The sequence below is a fragment of the Elephas maximus genome, chromosome 8, assembly GCF_024166365.1.
Source record: "Elephas maximus indicus isolate mEleMax1 chromosome 8, mEleMax1 primary haplotype, whole genome shotgun sequence".
NCBI lineage: Eukaryota > Metazoa > Chordata > Mammalia > Proboscidea > Elephantidae > Elephas > Elephas maximus.
The window spans coordinates 96,374,951-96,398,819 of NC_064826.1; the positions used below are offsets into that span (position 1 = coordinate 96,374,951).

The 23,869-nt window shown below is 40.8% G+C and overlaps 1 protein-coding gene across 3 annotated transcripts in view; it reads left to right on the forward strand.

Moving 5' to 3' along the window:
• NPSR1 (neuropeptide S receptor 1) overlaps positions 1 to 23,869 on the forward strand; it is a 234,295-nt gene that overhangs the window by 203,384 nt on the left and 7,042 nt on the right. For all 3 annotated transcript variants that reach the window (XM_049893671.1, XM_049893673.1, XM_049893672.1), the window contains one exon: positions 11,820 to 11,896. In XM_049893671.1, the coding sequence (XP_049749628.1) occupies positions 11,820 to 11,896 (77 nt within the window). The remainder of the gene's footprint in view (positions 1 to 11,819; positions 11,897 to 23,869) is intronic.

Here is a 23,869-nt window from a genome sequence, read left to right on the forward strand (position 1 = left end):
AGAACTGCTCCATAGGGTTTTCAAGGCTGTGAACTTCCTGAAGCAGATCTCCAGGCCTGTCTCCTGAGGCATCTTTGGGTGCGTTTGAACCACCAAGTTTCCAGCTGCTTAGCCATTTGCACCACCCAGGGGCCTACTTAACAAAGTCCCACCCTTTGCTCCTTGCTGCCAGCTGTGAAGGAGCCTTGAAGACTCAGTTCTGCCTCCCTCTGGCCTTGTCCTTGAGCTTCGCCGAAGCATTTCCTGACTGACAACATGGCTACTCATCAGTTGTTGCCTTCACTCTTCTGCCATCTCTGAGTGTGGCTCCTCCCAGTGAGGAAAGCGCTACTCTCTGGGGGACATCCTATCCTCTACTATCTTTCAGCTTCTTCTCCCTTCTTGAACCAAAATCAGGCCCAGGAGGAATTTTGTGGGGAACTTTTTTCTCAACTAATTCCTGGTACAAGTTGCTACAGTTTCACATCTCTCAGAGCTAAGATTCAACTCCTTTTTTTTGTTTGTTTTCTTTCTTCCTCAACCACAATTTGGCCCCCTAAACTGGATCTGTCCCCTGTGCCTTTCTTAGATATAGAGATAGAGATAGAGATATCCGTTGCTTTCGAGTTGATTCTGACTCATAATGACCCTATAGGACAGAGTAGAACTGCCCCATGGGGTTTCCAAGGAGTGCCTGGTGGATTCAAACTGTCAATGTTTTGGTTTAGCAGCTATAGCTCTTAACCACTACACCACCAGGGCTTCCTAGATATAGATATAGCTATACATATAAATATAAAATTATGTATAAATTTATATATTATGTAATTATGTATATTTCCATATATTTATATATAAAAATTATATAATTATATATAAATCCCTGGATATATATAGCTCTCTGGGTAGTGTGAACAGTTGAGCACTCAGCTAGTAACAGAAAAGTTGGCAGTTCAAATCCACCCAGAGGTACCTAGGAAGAAAGGCCTGGTGATCTACTTCCAAAAGATTACAGCCATTGAAAATCCTACGGAGCACAGGTCTCTGACACACATAGGGTTGCCATGGGTCATAATCGACTTGGCAACAACTAGATACGCACACATATCTTTACCGACTTCACAGGTAAGGAAAAAAAACAGCATTTTTTGCTTTAACTTGCATTTCTTTCATTACAAATGAGATTCAACACTTTTATATGGTTATTATCATTTTTTTCTTTTTAAAATTCTTTTACCCATTTTTCTGTTGAAACACTGTTTTCTGTGCTCTTTACCTTTAGAGAAACTTTATATAATTTTATAATTATGTTATATAATTGTATATAATATAATTATATAAAAATATATAATATTATATAATTATATTATAATTATATAATATAAAACCAAACCACTGCCGTCGAGTCAAATCCAACTCATAACGACCCTATAGGACAGAGCAGAGCTGCCCCATAGAGTTTCCAAGGAGTGCATGGAGTATTCGAACTGCTGACCTCTTGGTTAGTACTTAACCGTAGTACTTAACCACTATGCCATCAGGGTTTCCATAATATAATATGTAACATATAATTTTTTTTTTTTATGTTGTAAAAATTTCACTGATTTGTCATTTGCCTTTCATGTTGAATCTGTTTTCAGCTAACAGTGACTGGCCTAATTAAGAAAAAGGAGAGAAAGGACAAATAACTAAAATTAGAAATGAGAAAAGCAAATGACCAGATACAAAAATTAAAAGAATCATGTAGGAAAGCACTTTGTAAATCCTTATATAAACACATGCGACAATCTGAATGTAATGAACATGGCTTTTTAAAAATACACAGACATCTTAAACTTTAGTGTGTTCTTATCTACTCATCTTTTTCTTTACATTTTTACATTTCATATCATCCTTAGGAAAGTGTCCCTTCCACATATTTACAATAAATATTTCTCTGTACTTTTATTTAATGTTTTTATTATTTTATTTTTTTAATTATTCTGAAATAATTTCAGTATTAGGAATGTGTTAAGAACCTGAGATATAAAAGTATTTTAATTGGTTTGACAATTGTTTCTGTGCTATTTATTTTTGATGTTAGCCGTGAGTCTGGGATTTAAGTTGAATTTTTTTCTTAATGCTCAGTCATTTTTCCCGACATCATTTACTGAATAATCTATCCCTTTTTTACGGATTGAAATGTCAATCCTATCATATAGACATTTATAGTATTAAATATTTTTATTGTCTCTGTACTTGCTATTATCTTCGATGTATTTGCTTGCTTTTTTGGCACGAATATCACATGGTTTTAGTTATTGGTGCTTTATATACATTTAATATCTACTAGGAGCAAGGTTACTTGTCTTTTTGAAAGATTCTCTGGCTGCTCCCGGGTAAGTGGCTGCTACACCTTCATGTACCCACTACTCCAGCCACTGCAAAGTATCTATTATTTCCTGAAACACCACACTCATCTCATCCCTGTGTCTTTGTACACGTCACTGCTTATCCCTGAATGCACTCCCAAACTTAACCTGCCTTCTTTCTGGCAAATTACTGCACATTCTTCAGGTCCAATTTGAATACCAACTTCACAGGGAATGTGTCCCTGCCAACCCTAGGCCAAGTGGCAACTCAGGTGTGCATTGCCCTAGCCTTCAACCTTGGTCACTGTCCAGGCCACCATTAATGCTTCATGGACATTTAATTGCCTGCTTGTGTGGCTGTATCTCGTGAATACACGGACTGTGGCTCTTAATTTCTCTATTCCAAATCTGGCACACTTACGATACTTGATAAATTTTGGATTGAATGAACATATGCACCTGACTGATAACCTGCACCAGCCACACATCGCACAACAGACATGACCCACAGCCAAGTCACTCTGTCTCTCCCTCTCTCTCTCTCTTTCTCTGTTTCTCATTTTTTTTCTCTCTCTCAGGCACACACCCTCCTCCGAAACACTATAGAAATTGCAGGCTATATAGTATCTAGATCAGGATCTGAGATGTGGCAGGTCCTCCATAAATCTATCTGAAAGGAAAAAAAGACAGAAGGAAGAGAAGGAGGGAAGGAGGAAGAACAGAGCTGTATTGTGTGCAGCAAACTCTCACAAGAGCTATGTATTCATAAAGATCTAGCTTCTCCATCATCAACTAAATCAGGCTCCCAGGACTTGAAACCATAGTGACTGACAGCAAAGGCAATTAAGCTGTTTTTCTGGGTCAAAACAACTCCTGCTGTTTTCAAAATTCACTTGACATAACTGTCTAACTGTTGTTGCAGAGGTTATTAGCCCTGGTGTAATTGCTTTACTTTAGCTGTGATATTTTCTTGCTACCTAATTGATTTCTCGTTCTCCCATCATTTTTGTCTCTGTGTGATAAGGTAGAGGCATAAAAGACCCATAGCTAACAAGTGCAAAGAAATAAGTGGAAAAAAGCAGATTTGTCATGGAGCACTGATTTGTAATATATGAAAAAAATCTATTTTGTTTGAGGATTGAAGATCAGGCTGTGGAAAGCTCCATGCTGGGGTTGGCACAGCTTTGAAGCAGAGAACAATGGTGGGTAAGAGAGTTCTTAGGGCCTGACAAGCCCTGCCAGAGAATGAGGCACAAGGCCAAGGAGGATGACAGGACCTAAGCCAATCCATCATGAGTAAAGGAAGTGACAACGTACATACATATTGTAATCTGTGGGGTGGAAGAACTTATGTCTAACAAAAAAGCCTTTCTCACTAGTGTGCTAGGTTACAGTAGACATTTGTAGTTGAATTCCTAACAGCTATTCCACTTCTACCGCAGAAGAGTAATCTAAGCCACTCATGGCAACACCCTCCCCCTGCACATGAATGCTTCAGAATAGGCACATGATCCAATTCTAGCCAACAAGGTGTGAGAAGATGTCTTCTGAGAAGTTTTCGAAAAAGTGTTCCCCATTCTTAAGAAAGAAGTCCAGGAAAGGATAACTTCTTTTCTTCTTCTGGACATTGTTGTTTCTGGATTAACACCTGGAGCTGCTCTAGTCTGATTTAAGAAGACCTACACTGAGGAGGGGAAATCCTGATGGCGTAGTGGTTAAGTGCTATGGCTGCTAACCAAAGGCTCAGCAGTTCGAATCACTCCTTGGAAACTCAATGGGGTAGTTCTACTCTGTCCTATAGAGTCGCCATGAGTTGGAAGTGACTTGATGGCAATGGGTTGGGTTACACTGAGGAGGAAAGAGAGAGACATGGAAGGTATACAAGTTTTTGAAATCAATCCTAGACCCTACCCTACTTTTGACATTGTAATGATGGGAGAAACAAAATATTCTAATTGCTTAAGTCAATTTGAGTGGAGCATTTTCTGCAACTTGATGACAACAGCATTGTCATACACTGCTGTCCATACTTGCTGGTCCAAGACATCAGCGAATTCATCTGAATGACTGAATGCTTCAGAGTGAACTCTTCTTCTGGTAGTTGTAGAAAATCTCTTAATTTCTTCCGGTACCTGTAAGAAATCTGTTAATTTAGTGATACCAAGTGAGTTACTAAAGGCATCCCATTGTCTTTCTCAGTCCTTGGGGCCCATCAAACTTGGTTCAATGGACTGTATATATCAGAATTTGAAGTTTGTCTTAGTTCCTCAAGTATCAACCTGTTCCTACATTTTCCCACAAAGCTTGCTTCTTCTTTCATACCTTCCTGAGCTCAACTATACACGGATATGCTTATAGAAGTCAAGGCCCTATTACACACCCTTATACCATTCTGCATTTTTATCTTCATAGCACATAAAAAATAAAAATCTGTTTCTGTAGAGTCAATTTTGATTCATGGCGTGTCAGATAGAACTGTGTTCCATAATGTATTTAGTAACTGATTTTTCAAAAGTAGATCACCAGGCCTTTCTTCCAAGGTACCTCTAGGTGTCTTCCAACTGCCAACCTGTCAGTTAGTAGCCAAGCATTTAACTGTTTACACCACCCTGGGACTCCTTCATAGCATTTGTTAGGTGCTGTCAAGTCAGTTCCAACTCATAGCCAGCCTATGGAAAACAGAAGGAAACACTTTCTGGTCCTGCACCATCCTCACAGTCATTATGCTTGTTGCATAACTGTTGCAACCACTATGTCAATCCATCTCCTTGAGGGTCTTCCTCTTTTTCTCTGACCCTCTACTTTACGAGGCATGACATCTTTCTCCAGGGACTTGTCCCTCCTGATAATATGTCCAAAGTATATGAGACAAAGTCTCACCATCCTTGCATCTGATGAGCATTCTTGTACTTCTTCCATGACAAATTTGTTCGTTCTTCTGGAATTCCATGGTATAAGCAATATTCTTCACCTATACCATAGTTCAAAGACATCAATTCTTCCCAGGTCTTCCTTATTCATTGTCCAGCTTTTGCATGCACACGAGGTGACAACACTGTGGCTTGGGTCAGGTGCACTTTAGCTCTTAAGGTGACATCTTTGTTTTTTAACACTTTAAAGAGATCTTTTGTAGAAGATTTGCCCAAATTCAATGTGTTGTTTGATTTCTTGACTGCAGCTTCAATGGGCATTGATTGTGGATCCAAGTAAAATAAAATCCTTGACAACTTCTGTATTTTCTCCGTTAATCATGATGTTGCTTACTGGTCCGGTTGTGAGGATTTTTGTTTTCTTTATATTAAAGTGCAATCCATACTGAAGACTGTAGTCTTTGATCTTCATCAGTAAGAATTTTCAAGTCCTCTTCACTTTCAGCAAGCGAGGTTGTGTTATCTGCATAATGCAGGTTGTTAACGAGTCTTCCTCCAATCCTGATGCTTTGTTCTTTATATAGTCCAGCTTCTCGGATTATTTGCTCAGCATACAGATTGAATAAGTATGGTGAAAGGATACGACCCTGTCACACATCTTTCTTGACTTTTACCCACACAGCATCCCCTTCATCTGATCGAACGACTGCCTCTTAGTCTAAGTACAGGTTCCTCATCAGCACAGTTATGTCTTCTAGATTCCCATTCTTTGCAATGTTATCCATAATTTGTTATGATCCACACAGTCAAACGCCTTTGCATAGTCAATAAAACAGAAGTAAACATTTTTATGGTATTCTTTAATTTCAGCCATGATCCCTCTGACAGCAATGATATCCCAGGTTCCACGTCCTCTTCTGAATCTGTCTTGAGTTTCTGGCAGTTCCTTGTTGATATTCTGCTGCAACCATTTTTGAATGATCTTCAGCAAAATTTTACTTGTGTGTGATATCAATGATATTGTTCAATAAACTCCACATTCAGTTGGATCACCTTCTTTGGAATGGGTACAAATATGGATCCCTTCCAGTCGGATGGCCCAGTGGCTGTCTTCCAAATTTCTTGGCATAGACAAGTGAGCACTCCCACCGCTGAATCCGTCTGTTGAAACATCTCAGTTGGTATTCCATCAATTCCTGGAGACTTGTTTTTTGCCAGTGCCTTCAGTGTATCTTGGACCTTTTCTTTCAGTACCATCAGCTCTTGCTCATACTCTACCTCCTGAAATAGTTGAACATTGACCAAGTCTTTTTGGTACAATGACTCTGTATATTCCTCTCATCTTCTTTTGATGTTTCCTACATCATTTAATATTTTCCACATAACTCATTGCCGTCGAGTTGATTCTCACTCATAGCAACCCCATAGGACAGAGTAGTACTGCCCCATAGGGTTTTCAAGGAGCAGCTGGTGGATTCAAACTGCCAACCTTTTGGTTAGCAGCCCTAGCTGTTAACCACTGTGCCACCTTCAATATTGCGAATTGAGGCTTGAATTGTTTCTTCAGTTCTTTCATCTTGAGAAATGCTGAGTGTGTTCTTCCCTTTTGTTTTTCTACCTCCAGGCCTTTGCACATTTCAATACTTTACTTTGCCTTCTGCAGCAGCCCTTTGAAATCTTCTGTTCCACTCTTTTACTTTGTTTCTTCCGTTCATTTTAGCTACTTGACATCCATTCAGAGTCTCTTCTGACATCCATTTTGGTCTTTTCTTTCTTTCCTGTCTTTTTAATGACTTACTTACTCCTGTCTTACTTTCTTTATGCATGATGTCACTCCACAACTTGTCTGGTCTTCAGTCATTAGTGTTCAGTGCATCAAATTTATTCTTGAGATGGTCTCTAAACTCAGGCGAGATATACTCAGGGTCATACTTTGGCTCTCGTGGATTTGTCCTAATTTTCTTCAGTTTCAACTTGAACTTGCATATGAGCAATTGATTGTGTGTTCCATAGTTGACCCCAGCCTATGTTCTGACTGATAATATTATTGAGCTTCTCCATTGTCTCTTTCCACAGATATAGTCGATTTGATTCCTGCGTATTCTATCTGGCGAGGTCCACGTGTATAGCACTTAGCTCCTTTGTAATCATATATTCCCTGTGTCCTCATTTTATTATTTTCTATCTCCTCAGATAAGATGTAAGGTCCATAAGGACAGCGGCTATATTTGTTTTGCTTACTACAATATCTTCAATAGCTCACCTGGGACAAAGTAGTTGATCAGAGAAATATTCATAACATTAATAAGTTAATTAAGGACGAGAGATAGTTTGGTCCAGGGAGTGGCCTTAAGACCCCTGCTAGGAGAAGAAGGAAAAGGGCCTGGGCAAGTAATACAAGATCAGCTCCCCCCACCCCACCCCCCAATGCTTGGCAGAGCATATGGGGCAAATGACCTCTAATGAGACCTGCAGGGCATAACTGAACATCATCCTCAAGCTTCAAATATGAGGGCCAAGAAAGCCCATTGCCAGAGAAGGGGCTTTAGCCCCCTCTGGCCCTGAGGGTCCAAGCTGGCGATTGCTGTCCATTAGGACCCCAGCCCTGTGCTGGGCCCTGCGGGGCCAAGGAGGGGGCACTTGTGGTCTGAATGGAATGCTGTATGTTGAAAGCATTGTAGGTAAAGCAAATTCTCTGTTCTGTCTCCAGTGTACTTCTCACACATAATCCAGAACCAGGACTCAGGAACTGGCCTCAGGGATCCTCCTAAAACATTTCAGCAAGGCCTTCTGCTGGCTTGGGCCCTCACACTCTCCTACTGCTATGAGCTGCCTCTGTGAAGGAAAACAGGCCCACAAATTTGAGAAATAAATCAACCTATTACAGGGAAGAGACACTTTCCTCAATCTGGGAAATCTTTCAGTTTTCTGATTTTTCAGAAGTGTCCAGAGAAGCCAAACATGTTCAGAGAATGAAGATAGATCAAAAGATCAAAAAAGTAGAAGTTGTAGCCAAGAGAATGGAGATGCTTTCCCTCAGCTCTGTTTATGAAAGTAGACTATTTCTAGATCTCACTGACTTTTAATTACCACAGACAAATCTCAACGTAGCGAAAGTTATACCACCATGAAGGGGTCCCAAGGAAGGAGGGGTTCATTTACGTGGAGAACAAGGCAGCTCAGAAAGGTTTCATAGCAAAGGGAAGTACAGAGAATGGACAAAAAAGGATAAGAATGCATTCCAAGAAAAAGGCACAGCAGGAGCAGGGAGATGGAAGGTGACAGAATTCTTGTTACCTGAAGTCTACTGTCTAAGAAGCATGGAGTCAGGGTTTGTTTGGTTGATCTACTCCTGGCAGGCTTCCAGACATAGGGGAAATGTGGGAAGGGAAATAGGGGAGTAGGGTAGGCAGGGTGATGATGACAAAGGTGAGGAAGGCAGAGTCAGATTGTAGATGTTGGATGTCCTACTAAAGAGACGGGGATTGATCCTGTAGGAGAGTAGAGTTGCCAAAGGATCTTTAAGTCAAGGCCATTAAGCTCTCTGAGCTGGAGCTCCAGCTGTGATGGCAGTGTGGATGCTTAAGGATGGTGGCCAAGTAGAAGTGGTGAGAAGATTATGGGCATCGTCAGGCAAGAAACTATCAGGGTCTGAAGAGCAGAGTTGAAGACGAAGGTACAGATTATAGGGACGTATTGAAGGGACAATCCACAGAACTTGCTGAATAATTAGATAAAGGTAATGAGGAAGAAGAAGGAGACAAATACAATTCAGAGGTCTCTTTGATGTGTGACTTCTACACTCTGAGAAGTGCCTTTGTTTGGACAATAAGTGATAGGGTCACCTGGTTATTAAGTGTTTGCCCAGCAAACAGTAAAGCTGGATTTCCACTTGCCTGGTTGGTCGTGACAAAAAGAGGGGAGGGGAGTGACTTAGGCCCAAACCTCTAACACTTAAGACCTTTGTTCGTTTTTCCGTTATACATAGGTATGGTTACTGGTCAATAAATATTTGAGTGATTAATTAAGTACTGGGGTTGTAATTGTAATACACCATTAACGCTTCATGTGGTTATAACCTTATATTTCATTTACCTGGAAAAGAACTTACGCTGTTCTAAGAAATAGTCAATTTAGGGTGAAGAATAGACTCAGTAATATTTTTGTTCTTCTTTTTTTTTTTCTTTAATACAGGCATACACACTCCAGAAAAGTCCTATGGGGTTGCTGGGGATGCTCCAAAAAGGCCCCGAGCTTTCCTGGAGTACTCAGAGGGGATCACTGAGCAGAATTGGAAAAAGCAATAAGAAAGCATAGGACTTGAACACAGTCATTAATTAAGCTATATTCCTGCAGATCATTAAAAGCAATTAGTGCCTTGTCAGCTACTGCGCACTAGAGCTCAGAGTTTTTTTAATCAATGTTTCTCAAGAGGGAGGGTTCTACAGCTTTAAAATAAAGCAGTGCTTTGTACCAAAGCTTTTGGTCAAGGCATTTAATGTATTTGAAACAGCAAATGACATTTTAAAAGGATGTAAGTTTTTATATTTATCAAAGAAGCCATAAAATATAGAATTTGATGATGCTTTTGAGTCATTAACAATGTTTTTCTGTTAGGCACAGACTATATTATGCAAGAGTGGGTATGATACACTGTAAAAAATAGGGAAGAAAGAGAGGAAAGGAAGCTACATTTATAGACTCTCTACTCATTTTCAAGCACTGTGCTTGATGCTTTGAATATTATCACATGATCCTCAGAAGAACACTTAAGAGGTTTGTATAATTAACACCATTTTACAGAATCATAACTGAAGCTCATTGTATTGATTTTCTTTTGCTGCATAACAAATTGTCACAAATTTAGTGACTTGAAACAACACACATTTATTATCTTCCAGTCTCCGTGGGCCAAGAGTTCAGGCACGGCTTAGCTGGGTCCTCAGCTCAGGGCATCACAAGGTGCAATTAAATGTCAGTTAGGGCTGAGGTCCCACTGGAGGCTCAATGGGGGAAGGATCTTCTGTTGGAAGAATTAAACTTCTTGTGGCTATAGGATTAATGGAAGCTTGCTTCTTCAAAGCCAGCAATGGAGGGTGAGAGAGAAGAAGAAAGAGACATAGACAGACACAGAGAGAAAGATACTACTAGTAAGACAGGCACTACACTCTTATATAATCACATATTTCCCATCACTTTCATTTCACTGCATTGGTAAGAAGCAAGTCACGGGTTCTCTCCATACTCAAGGGAGAGGATTACACAAAGGTGAAAATAACAGAGGCAGAAACAAAGTCTATCCTTCACATTAAAACCAGTTCCCATAGAGCCGACTCCAACTCACAGTGAACACATGTGTTTTGGAGTAGAATTCTGATCCACAGGCTGATTTTTTTGGAAGTATATCACCAGGTCTTTCTTCCGAGGTGCCTCTGGGTAGCCTTGAACTTCCAACCTTTCAGTTAGCAGCCAATTATATTAGCCATTCGCACCATCCACCATCTACTAAGATAGGTTAATGCCAAGCTCATACAACCAGCAAGTGGTAGCACTGGTTACCAACCTAGGTCTTTCTGACTCCGCAGCCCATCTTCTTGGATTCCAATCCCAGCTGTACCTCTAACCACTTGAGTTACCTTCGGGAAATCCTTTAATTTCACCAGGTCCTAATCTCCTCACTTAAAAAATAAGTAGTTGCATCCACCTGATCGTTATGATCCTTTCACTTTCAATCTGCTGTGATTCTACAATCAGCAAGTATTGGTGGCAGGCATTGTCAAGAAACGCCTCCCAAACACCTAGCTCAATTGGCATAACATAGTTTATAATGAAAATGTTCTACTTCTTACTTTGGTGAGTAGTGTCTGCAGTCTTAAAAGCTTGCGAGTCGCCATCTAAGATACTCAACTGGTCTTACCGCATCTGGAGCAAGACAGACTGAAGAAAACCAAACATATACAGGTATGATTAGTCCAGATAACTAAGGGACCACAAGTACAACAACCTCCACCAGACTGAGCCAGCACAACTAGATGGTGCCCGGCTACCATCACCGACTGCTCTGATAGGGATCACAGCAGAGGGTCCCAGACAAAGCTGGAGAAAAACGTAGAACAAAATTCTAACTCACGCACATACACGAAAGACCAGACTTACTGGTCTGACAGAGATTGGAGAAACTCAGAGAGTATGGCCCCCAAACATGCTTTTAACTCAATACTGAAGTCACTTCTGAGGTTCACCCTTCAGCCAAAGGTTAGACAGGCCCATAAAACAAAATGAGACTAAATGAGTACACCAGCCCAGGGACAAGGACGAGAAGGCAGGAGGGGACAGGAAAGCTGTCAATAGGGAACCTAATGTCAAAAAGGGAAGAGTGTTGACATGTCATGGGGCTGGCAACTGATATCACAAAACAATATGTGTGTCGTTTCATTAGAAACTAATTTGCTCTGTAAACCTTCACCTAAAATACAATAAAAAATTTTTAAATAAAAAGAGAGAGAGAGACCCCTCCCTACACACCTCACCATCAGGGAAGTGGGAGTGGTCTTCTCTCTGTGTCCTTATAGTAGGGAGCCACCAGCCATTTTAATATTGTCTTTGGTCCTTTCCTCAGCGTCATCTATGGCATTGTGATCCGGACTATTTGGATTAAAAGCAAAGCCCATGATATGGTGATTTCCAATTGCTCAAGTAAGTGTCTAATCAGCATTGCCCAATTCTTGCCTAAATTTGCTTGTGCAGAGATTTTCTTCTAGCAAATGAGAACATGGGCCTGTTACATCAGGCCCAGCAAACAGAGCAGGCCCACCCAAGGCTGTCCTGGGCAGGCCCTGCCGTCTCCGCTTGGCCTCCCTAAAAACTGGGAGAAGGAAGAGGGCATTTCAGGGCCAGCCAAGCTATGCCCACAGAGAGTCCCTCCAAATAGCCTGTGAGCCAGGATCCAAGGGTCACCCATTTTCCAGGCACGGCAGAGAAGCACCTTGGAGGACATTGGGGAAAAAAGAGAGCATTAGACACAGAGAACATCACGCATCCAGCAACATGAGGACAGACTTTTCTATTTGAAACCTACTGCCGTAGAATGGCAGCAAATCTACCCACAGAAAGATGGTGAACTCTAAGCCTATCGAGGCATATCTGTACTATCCCCACTGCCTCAGCACAGTAATTCACACCAGAACAAGCCAGAGGTCACCCACTACTCCCCTCCCAAAATTCAATTTCAGTAAACCTTACTGCAGTAAACCTGCTACACACCAGGCCCTGGCATGCAGAGGCTTGGCCTGCTTCCCAGACAAACCTTGCTGGGCCTGACTGAGGTCAACCTGGAGAAAACACAACAAACTACAGAGCCAGAAAGAGAGAGAAAGAACTCTTAGTTTTCCATTTATTGTAATATAACTAGCTTTGTAGGAGGTGACTAGCTCTGCTGAGACTTCATGCTTTCTCCCATTCCTTCTCCCCCCACACACACAAACACATGTATGCACACACACAACACAGGTCCACACACACCAAAATACATATACACAGTCACATGCATAAACTTACACACCCACATATACCCATACCTACGTACACCCATATATACCCCACATATACACTTCATACACACACACACTCACACACACACACACTCACACACACACACACACACTGCACAGCTCCTGTTCATCTCCCTCCCTCTGGTCCAGTTTCCACACTCTGATTTTTCTAGAAGAGCAAGAGTAGTCAGAAGGGATCCACACAAATGCATTCGTTTTATCCATTGTGAGTGACTCCAGTCAATGGATCGTCTGAAAACTTATTAGAAAGTTGAAGAAGTGTAATCTTCCTCTATCAGACAGCAAATAAAAACATCGACTACTACAGTTGTTGAAACAGGGCATTACTGTCATAGAATCACATGGACAGGGCACTAGATCAAAACAGGAACTCTAGAGGCAACCCAGGAATTGAGTGTTTGATGAAGTATTTCAAATTGATAGGAAATTATACTGTTCAATATTGGTGTTCAGACAACTATCTATCTATCTGGAAATCAATTGTTAAATTCCTACCTCATATGCTATAAAGAAATAAACTCATGATTAAAGGCTTAAATGAAAGAGAGAAGGGGGAAAAAGAGAAAGAAAGGAAAGGAAAAAGATAGAATCCTTGTTTTTATTCAGAAAAAATTGAAAAAGGGTCTGAATACCCTAGAATGAGGGAGACTGAGTATAATAATTCTATAGTCATACACATTGAAATAAGGGAGCCCCAAGTGATGAAATGTCTAAGTGCTCTCCTGCTAACCTAAAGGTCGTGGTTCAAACACACCCAGCAAGAGAAAGACATAGATCCATAAAGATTACAGCCTAGGAAACCCTATGGGGCCATTCTCCTCTGTCGCATGAGGTCACAGAGAGTCAAAATTGACTTAACAGCACCTAATAACAACAATGAAATACTACACCTTTCAAAATTATTGTCTAGTGTATGCTTATTGCCATAGAAAGATGTTCACAAGGTATTTGATTAAAAAGGAGAAAACAGTGTGGTATCACTTGTATAAATATGTGCAATATGATATATGGTAGAATATGTATGTGAAGGTATAGATGATGATGATAGTTAGTGAGACAGATTTAAGGAAGAGGTGAGGAAGGACAAATACTAAATGCTACAGTGATTATCTCTGAGTAGTAGAATTATAATTGATTTTTCTTTTTTCCCTTATCTATGTGTTCTAAAATTACATCGATTTTATACAATGAAATAATACCTCAGTGACCCTTTAGCCTAGGTAGACAGCTTTGGCCATGCCAAAGATCTGAATTTGGATTTTTAATTTTTTCATTGTGAGTTCTTCTTTTAGCCACCTGCCACCCTTCTTTCCAGAATATTCTTCCTCCCATATATATGCCAGCTGTGTATATGAGATATTCATTTGGGGTTGTTTTTAAAATCATCAGCTCTGACCTCTCCCCACAAAAGGTCATTTTCAATACACTTCTCTGTATAAACTTCACGCGTTAACTCTGAGAGGACCAGTGCTGAGACTGGTTTAAAATATCATTATTTTTCTTTGAACCTATGAATCCTTAAACCTCTGAAAGTTAGAGACTCCCATGCTCAGTGAATGGAAAATCGCCAAGATCAATATATCCTGATATACAGGTGGAATCATGATGGGAAATATCTCTAGGTATCACAGGCAATGAGGAAGCAGCCAGAGGCTGATATGAGTGTATAAAAGGTGCCTCTACCTGAACTCAAATCTCTCCCTACTGAGTCTGCCATGATGCCTGAAATGCGCATCAGCAGAGCAGATCCTTTTCATTAAGACATTGTCTCTAGGGGGGCCCAGGAGAAGTACACGTGTTACCTGGACCAGGAAATGTGCAATATACGGGCATACACTGACCAAGTGAGCTAGCACTTAGCAGCTTGCATGACCATAGAATGATGGTGGTCAGGTCAAGCATGGTGGAACCAGACATTTAGGAAGGTCTGAGCTTTGGCTTGGGGTAGAGAGGGGGAGTAGGAAAAAAGGTCAAAGATCAGAACAGACAAGACAGAGAGATAGACAGAACATCCGTCAGCCATGTCACAAATCCTTTGATCCTCATAGCAACCTGCAAGGTGGTGTTATTATCTATCTTCCATAAATGGGAGACAAGGTCACAGGTTAAGGAATTTGCATATATTTCTATAGGCAGCAAGTGGTGTAGCCAGGACTTACATGCACACCTGATTGACCAGAAAGCCTACTTTTCCCCCCTAAATCAGGCAGCCTCCTAGGAGGGACTATCTAGAAAGAGGGGTAGTGGGCGGCTAAAAGAAGAACTCACAATGAAAAAATTAAAAGCCCCGATTCAGGTCTTTGGCATAGCCTTTTCTCCACCGCACTCTCTCCAGTGTTCTTCCTCCAGAGCACTATTCCAGCCTCATTTCCTAAAGTGGTTTGTTTTCGTTTCTTTAAAATCTGAAAGGCGGTACCTTACCAGTATGTGCAGAGCCCAATTTTGTTTAGGTCAGCCAAGGTCTTCCTGAACTTTGAGATTTAAATCAAACTGGCTTAAACCTCTGTCCTGTATTTTCTCCCAGTCCCAGAGGCTTGTGTTCTCCACCATGCCTAGTATCTCTGAACCCCACTCTCCCTGTCTCAGCTTTCTGTTTCCTCCACTTCAGGTTCAACTAGCCATGGACCCCATCCCATAGTCCTTAATTTTTCCAAGAACCACTCACCAGAGTGAGAAAAGTAGACATTGCTGGAGTGTTGGGGTGATGGAACGGTTTTAGACACCTCTGGTCTCCATATTCTCTCAACTACCCCATTACCTGTGGTATCTCCCACCCACCTTCTCAACAGGTCTTTCACCACTTTGGTTGAGCCTTTTCTCTCTCCAGAGTCCTCTCTTGTCTCCTTGATGCTAATATTCTCCAGTTTCTGCTCTCTCAGGCTCCCCTGACCTCCAGTCTCTGAAATGGAACAAATCCATTTAGGGATTTGTTTTCCCACTCATGTGCAGTATGCCATTACCCCTCCACAGAAGTGGAAAGGGCTATCAGTGTTTATTCTTTAATGCAATTTTAAATCTCCATTATACCTATTTTGCGGGTGTCTATATATATATATTTTATATATATATATTTACATGGAAACCCTGGTGGCGTAGTGGTTAAGTGCTACGGCTGCTAACCAAAGGGTCGGCAGTTCGAATCTGCCAGGCGCTCCTTGGAAACTCTGTGGGGCAGTTCTACTCTGTCCTATAGGGTTGCTATGAGTTGGAATCGACTCGACGGCCCTGGGATATATTTACATTATCATCGAAGACCTTCTGGAATGAGGGGCAGCTGGTATTTTCAAAAGCCCATACATTGTCTATTCGTAAATGGAACTCATTTACTTTTTTTCTATCTGTCATGGCAGCCAAGCAGCTCTGGAGTTGGCTGGTAAATAGAGTCTCCAGTGGTATTAACATGCCAGGATTACTGCTTATCAACAAGCTGACATTAGCAATGATTAGTGTGAACAGAAGCTCACTTTGTAAACACTGGCTGCAAAACTCAAGCCATCCTTAGTTTAAGAACCACTGTTCTTGATGACAAATATGAAATATGTCCATCCTCCCCCCACTCTAAGGCTGACAGAAGAAAAAAAGAGAGAGAGAACTGTTTAACAAATCATCTAAAGACTTCCCCCACAAACAAGTTATACAGGCCAGAGATAGAGCAGATGAGGTTTCCAATCTTGTAAATTACCTTTCACCAGTGAGCATGCTCCCAATGCCCAGGAATAGCTATGCCTATAAAACAGAACATTCACTGCATGGGAGCTGGAGACTGGGGAGGTACAACCTTGAAATAGAAAAAGTATGTATCTGGATGTAGCTGTTTCTGGCCATTATGTCTTGGGAAACATGATGTAACCCAAATTACAAATAAAATGAGGCAGAACAAAATAGATTTTAAAAAAGCTTCAGCTTTAAATTAGGAACTGGGTTAAAGTCCTAATCACTTACTAGCTAAATACATCTAATATAAGCCCATTAATTGCTCTCAGTACTAGTTTCCTCATCAGTAAATAAGGAAGAAAATGGCTGTGTCTACAAATAATTACATTTAACAAAAGACATGCAAGAACCTTACAGAAAAAAAAAAATAAATAAAATTCTATTTTAAAATGACAAAGAAAGACACAAATAAATGAAGACTATCTTTATGGATGATGTTGTTGTTAGGTGCCCTCAAGTTGGTTCCAACTCATAGTGACCCTATGCACAACAGAACAAGACACTGCCTGGTCCTACACCATGCCCACAATTGTTGTTATGCTTGACCCCATTGTTGCAGCCATTGTGTCAATCCATCTCATTGAGGGTCTTCCTCTTTTTTGTTCACTCTGTACTTTACCAAGCATGATGTCCTTCTCCAGGGACCGATCTTCCCTGACAACATGTCCAAAGTACCCTTGCTTCTAATGAGCATTCTGGTTGTACTTCCTCCAAGACAGATTTGTTCGTTCTTTTGGCTGTCCATGGTATATTCAATATTCTTCACCAACACCACAATTCGAAGGCGCCAATTCTTCTGTCTTCCTTATTCATCAGCCAGCTTTCCCATGCATATCATGCGATTGAAAATACCACGGCTTGGGTCAGGCACACCTTAGTATTCAAGGTGCCATCTTTGCTTTTCCGCACTTTAAAGAGGCCTTTTGCACAAGATTTGCCCAATGCAATGCGTCTTTTGATTTCTTGACTGCTGCTTCCATGAGTGTTGATTGTGGATCCAAGTAGAAGGAAATCTTTGACAACTTCAATCTTTTCTCCTTTTATCTTGATGTTGCTTATTGGTCCAATTGTGAGGATTGTTGTTTTCTTTATGTTGAGGTGCAATCCATACTGAAGGCTGTGGTCTTTGATCTTCATCAGTAAGTGCTTCAAGTCCTCTTCACTTTCAACAAGGAAGGTTGCATCATCTGAATAACACAGGTTGTTAATGAGTCTTCCTCCAATCCTGATGCCCCGTTCTTCTTCATATAGTTCAGCTTCTCGTATTATTTACTTAGCATACAGATTGAATAGGTATGGTAAAAGGATACAACCCAGAGACACACCTTTCCTGACTTTAAACCACTCAGTATCCCCTTGTTCTGTCCAAACAACTGCCTCTTGATCTATGTACAGGTTCCTCATGAGCACAATTAAGTGTTCTGGAATTCCCATTCTTTGCAATGCTATCTATAATTTGTTATGATTCACACAGTTGAATCCTTTTGCATAGTCAATAAAACACAGGTAAACATCTTTCTGGTATTCTCTGCTTTCAGCCAGGATCCATCTGACACCAGCAATGATATCCCTGGTTCCACATCCTCTTCTGAAACCAGCCTGAATTTCTGGCAGTTCCCTGTCGATATATTGCTGCAGCAACTTTTGAATGATAGTAAGATTCAATGTCACAAAGATGTCACTTCTCCCTAATCTAGAGATAAACACAGTCCCAATCAAAATTGAAATGGAAAATTTTATTGAGCTGACAAGCTGATTTTTTAAAATGTGCATGAAAAAGTAAAGTGCCAAGAATAGCCAAGACACTCCTGAAGAAGTAGAACGAATTAGGGAACATTTGCTATACCAAGTATTAAGATTTATTATAAAGTCAGAGTGATTAATAGAGTGTGGTTTTGCACAATACGATCGAAAATAGAACAGTAAAAAAGCCCCATAATCAACCTACACATAAATGGCAACTTGAGATATGACAGAAGATTATGGGGAAATAAATGAAGTTAGATCTTTACCTCAATCCATAGGCAGAAATAAATTCCATGGGAATTAGAGACTTAAATGTGAAAATTAAAACTTTTTAAAACTTCTAAAAGGAAATGTAAAGTGATATCTTTACAAAGTTGCAGTAAGGAAGGATTTTTTAAACAAGATGCAAGATACAAAAAGTCATAAAAGAAAAGATCATTAAATCTTACTCTGTTAATATCAGCGCTTAGACCAGGTTCCTGCTGGTTTGAACCCCTGCTGAAAATTTCCATTTCTACCCCAGATATACTGAATCAGAATCTACATTTTAACAAGATACCCGGGTGATTCTTGTGTATAATAAATTCTGAGAACCACTGCTCTACTAGTGGTTTTCAGAATTGATCCCTAACCAGCAGCATTAGCCATCCCCTGGGAACTTGTTGGAAACCCTGGTGGCATAGTGGTTAAGTGCTACAACTGTTAACCAAGAGGTCAGCAGTTCGAATCCACCAGGCATTCCTTGGAAACTCTATGGGGCAGTTCTACTCTGTTCTATAGGGTCACAATGAGTTGAATCAACTCAATGGCAGTGGGTTTGGTTTGGGTTTGGGAACTTGTTAGAAATGTAAATTCTCAGAAGGAGTTTAAACTAGAAGGAGCCAGTCTGAAGTCCTGGTTAATATTAAAATACTATAAAGAAGTGAAAGTCAAGCTACAAAGTAGGGAAAGCTATTTGAAACGCATAGAATTAGAAAAGGATTTAGTATGCAGAATATATAAAGAACTAAAAAAAAAAGTTTTTTTTTAGTAGAAGAAAAATGGGTAAGAAAAAACATGAATTTCACAGAATGAGGTACAGAAATGGTCAACAAAATGATTGTATAAAAAAATTCTCAACCTCATTAATAATCAAGACAACATACACTTAAACATCAATAATATACAGTTTTCCACCCATGGGACTGGTAAAATTAAAGTCTAATAGTTCTAAGTGTTAGCAAAGATAGAGAGCTCATGGTTTCTTTTTAATTGCCTTAAAAACTTTCTGTTGGCTTCATGTGCCAGGGACCATATCTAAAAATTCTCTCTTAATATAATTATCAGGTCTGATTTTTTTCCTTTTTTCCCTACTGCATGCATCTCTCTCAACTTAATGGAATCTAGTTTGGCCATTTGAAACAACAGAGGGAAGTCATATTCTCAGCCCGATCTTTGCTTCAGGGAAGAGCCTTAGTATATCTTTTCTACTTAAAACCTCTCAGTGTTATACCTTATATTTGGGGACTAGGACCAGCTTCATTGATATGCAACCCGTGCAGTTGTACAGGGTCCCACACTTAGAAAAACCCCACATTAGACTTAATGCCCTGATGTCACTGTTTTGAAATTCTTTATAATTATTGACCCAGGGGCACCACATTTTCTTTTTGCTCTGGGCCCAGCACAGTATGTAGCTGGTCCTGTTGGAGACTAGAAGCAGTTGGCTTTTGCAATTCTGCAAGACCCTGAATTTGGGGACTTTCTCTATACCCTTTCATTTTTGCTGGTAAACCAGCCAACTCTAGGTTGAGCTTATCTCTTTCTTCTACTATCTTACTCAACACAGCTAGTAAAAATTAATACATACTATTAGCTTCCTGTTTTCTAGTCTTGTCCCCCGAGCTCCAGGCTCAGTAGGGGCATAGACTGCGTTCCCAAACATCATCTGTGATACTTCTATCAAAAGACTCTCCAGTGTGCCACCTTCCAATATTGGATTCCTGCCACCTGCTATCTGCCCACTAAGCCAATGCCACATGTTTTAGGGTTTTATTTCAGCTGCATTGCATATGAGCTAACAATTTCTTATTTCATTAAGAACATACTAGCAGCCGTAACAGATAAACCACCTAAATCTCAGTGGCCTTGACAAAATAGAAGTTTATTTCTTGCTCAGTTAAATTTCAGTTGGCAGTAGAGGTCAAAGGCAAGGGGCAGTGTTCCATGCAGTCATTCACAACTCAAGGGGATGGAGGTTGTGCCATCTTGAACAGATGGTTGCTAAGGTCTCCCTCGGCAACCACATTCAGCAGGTATGGGTGTGGGGAGAGAGAAAGTGGAGGGTTGCTCAGGTGGTTTATTTGAGCCAGGCAGGGAAATGGTGTACATTGGTTCTTCCCATGTTCCCTTAACCAGAACTTAGTCACATGGCCATGCCCTGCTGAGAGGGAGGCTGGGAAATGTGATCTTGCTACACGCCCAGGAATGGGTTTGGTGGGTTTGTCTTTGCTACAATTATTTTAGTTCCCTCAGGGTTCCTGGTTCAGCCTGAGCGAAACCAGGCTGACTAATGAGTTAGGTGATACTTCCTCCTATGCAGAGTGACTACCCATTTGCTTGGGGTTAAAAATCTCCTGGAAATGTTTTTCATTTTGAAGGTTTAGACATATGCAGGCCTGTCTAGCTAATGGGGGAGGGGAAGAAAGGGAAGGTACATAAAGTTCTCAACATTTTATGAAAAACTACTGGCTGAGAATATTTATTTTAAAACATTGTCATTAGACTTCCTTGTTTCCAAAAAAATTGCCTGTGCTCATTATCAGTCCGCAGACGACACCCTTACAAAGAACAAATTCTTCCTCCTTTTAAAATCCCAGTTTAGCAATCGGTCCCCTCAAATACACAGCCCTTTGGAAACAGGGATTCTCAACAGCTCTGTAAGAAGCAGGAAAGCTTTAGGAAGGTGAGGGGCAGCAGTGGACCATTTGAAAACTAAATTTCCAGTGTGGATCCTCTTCGCAAATGCACCTTTGAATTAAAACTGCAGAAGGCAGCATGTGGCTTGCAGTCTGGAAGCTAATCAACCTGCCACCTCGAGGCTCCCCAAGCTATTAATGCGCAGTGACTGCTGAATTGAACTGCTTTTCACTTGAGCTTAGTGCCCAGGCCTGAGTAGAAATAATCCTTTTATCTCCCAATAAAGAAGAATTACCGGCATTTTGTAGCTAGGCTCTCTTTGAAGAGGCATCTTTAAAGCTGGAGGCTTTGCATTTCCCGGAGTGATCGGGCTAAAGGCGCTTTCACAGATCTCATTGGGAGATTGGAGGGCAGGTAGTTGATTATATTGTCACCCAGTTGCCAAGTGGAAAGCACTGCTAGTTTCCATGTTAAGCGGGTTTCAGAGCACAGAGGTCATTCTCGAGAACTTTTCTGGAAGACCAACTGGGTCTTTAGAGTCATGCTGTGTAGAGGCCAGCTGTTACCCTGGGCCAGCAAGCAGGGACACGTTGAAAGAATATAACTTGGTTTTCTGTCTTCTTTACTTGCCCCTCATAGGTATAATCCCACCCTGATAGTTCACTGATGTGTATAATCCCTATGCAGGTAACGACATTGTATAATAGATATCTAATGCTGTAATACCTTCTGTTCATGTCCCTGAAGGCAGCTTTATCCCTCCTGCCCATCCAGCCCAGCTCATTCATCCCAGCTAAAAAGGGAACTGATATTTCTAGCAAGAGCCTTGGCATCTTGCGTGTATTATTTCATTTTAATCCTGTGAGTTTGACATTCTATGCCTCATTTTTTAAATGGAAAAATTGAGGCTGGGGACCTTAGACGATTTGCCTGAGGTTACACAGCTAGAAATTAGTAGAGCTGGAGGGTATGTTCAGGTCCGATCCTGAAGCCTGTGCCCTTTCCGAGGTAATAACTAGTTGCCATGGAGTCGATTCCAACTGATGGCCACCCCATGTGTGTCAAAGTAGAACTGTGTTCCACTGAGTTTTCAATGGTTGGTTTTTGGGAAATAAATTGCCAGGCCTTTCTTCTGAGTTGCCTCTGGGAGGACTTGAACTTCCAACCTTTTCTTTAGCAGCTGAGTGCCTTAACTGTTTGCACCACCTAGCGACTCTTCTTCCCGAGGTTAAAAACAAACCAAATCCATTGCCATTGAGTCTGTTCTGACTCATCGTGATCCCACGTGTCACAGAATAGAACTGTTCCATAGGGTTTTCTTGGCTCTAATCTTTATGGAAGCAGATTGCCAGACCCTTCTTCTATGGCACTGCTGGGTGGGTTCAAACCGCCAACCTTTAGGTTAGTAGTCAGGCACAAACCATTTGCTCCACCCAGGGACTCCTCTTTCCAAGATACAAAAAAAAAAAAAAAAAATTGCTGTTGAGCCAATTCCAACTCATAGCAACCCTATAGGACAGAGTAGAACTGCCCCACAGAGTTTCCAAAAAATCAAGGTTTCTCAAAGTTTTTAGCTATGACATTTCCGATCAGCGCCTGACCTCTAAAATCTACATGATACTGCAAAAACTCGACTACAAAAAAAGACAAATAGCCCAATTAAAAAATGGGCAAAAGATATGAATAGACACTTCACTAAAGAAGACATTCAGGTAGCTAACAGATACATGAGGAAATGTTCACGATCATTAGCCACTAGAGAAATGCAGATCAAAACTACAATGAGATTTCATCTCACGCCAACAAGGCTGGCATTAATCCAAAAAACACAATAAATGTTGGAGAGGCTGTGGAGAGATTGGAACACTTCTACACTGCTGGTGGGAATGTTAAATGGTACAACCACTTTGGAAATCAATTTGGCACTTCCTTAAAAAGCTAGAAATAGAACTACCATATGATCCAGCAATCCCACTCCTTGGAATATGTCCTAGAGTAATAAGAGCCTTTACACAAACAGATATATACACACCCATGTTCATTGCAAAACTGTTTACAATAGCAAAAAGTTGGAAGCAACCAAGGTGCCCATCAACGGATGAATGGATAAATAAATTATGGTATATTCACACAATGGAATACTACGCATCGATAAAGAACAGTGAGGAATCTGAGAAACATTTCATAACATGGTGGAACCTGGAAGGCATAATGCTGAATGAAACTAGTCAGTTGCAGAAGGACAAATATTGTATAAGACCACTATTATAAGATCTTGAGAAATAGTTTAAACTGTGAAGAACACATTCTTTTGTGGTGACGAGAGGGGGGAAGTGGGGAGGCAGAGGGGTATTCACCAATTAGATAGTAGATAAGAACTACTTTAGGTGAAGGGAAAGACAACACACAATACAGGGGAGGTTGGACTAAACCAAAAGCAAAGAAGTTTCCTGAGTGTTATGAAGGCCAGTGTAGCAGGGGCAGGGGTTTGGGGACCATGGTTTCAGGGGACATCTAAGTCAATTGGCATAACAAAATCTGTTAAGAAAACATTCTGCATCCCACTTTGAAGAGTGATGTATGGGGTCTTAAATGCTAGCAAGCAGCCATCTAAGATGCATCAATTGGTCTCAACCCACCTGGATCAAAGGAGAATGAAGAACACCAAGGACACAAGGTAATTATGAGCCCAAGAGACAGAAAGGGCCACATGAACCAGCGACTACATCATCCTGAGACC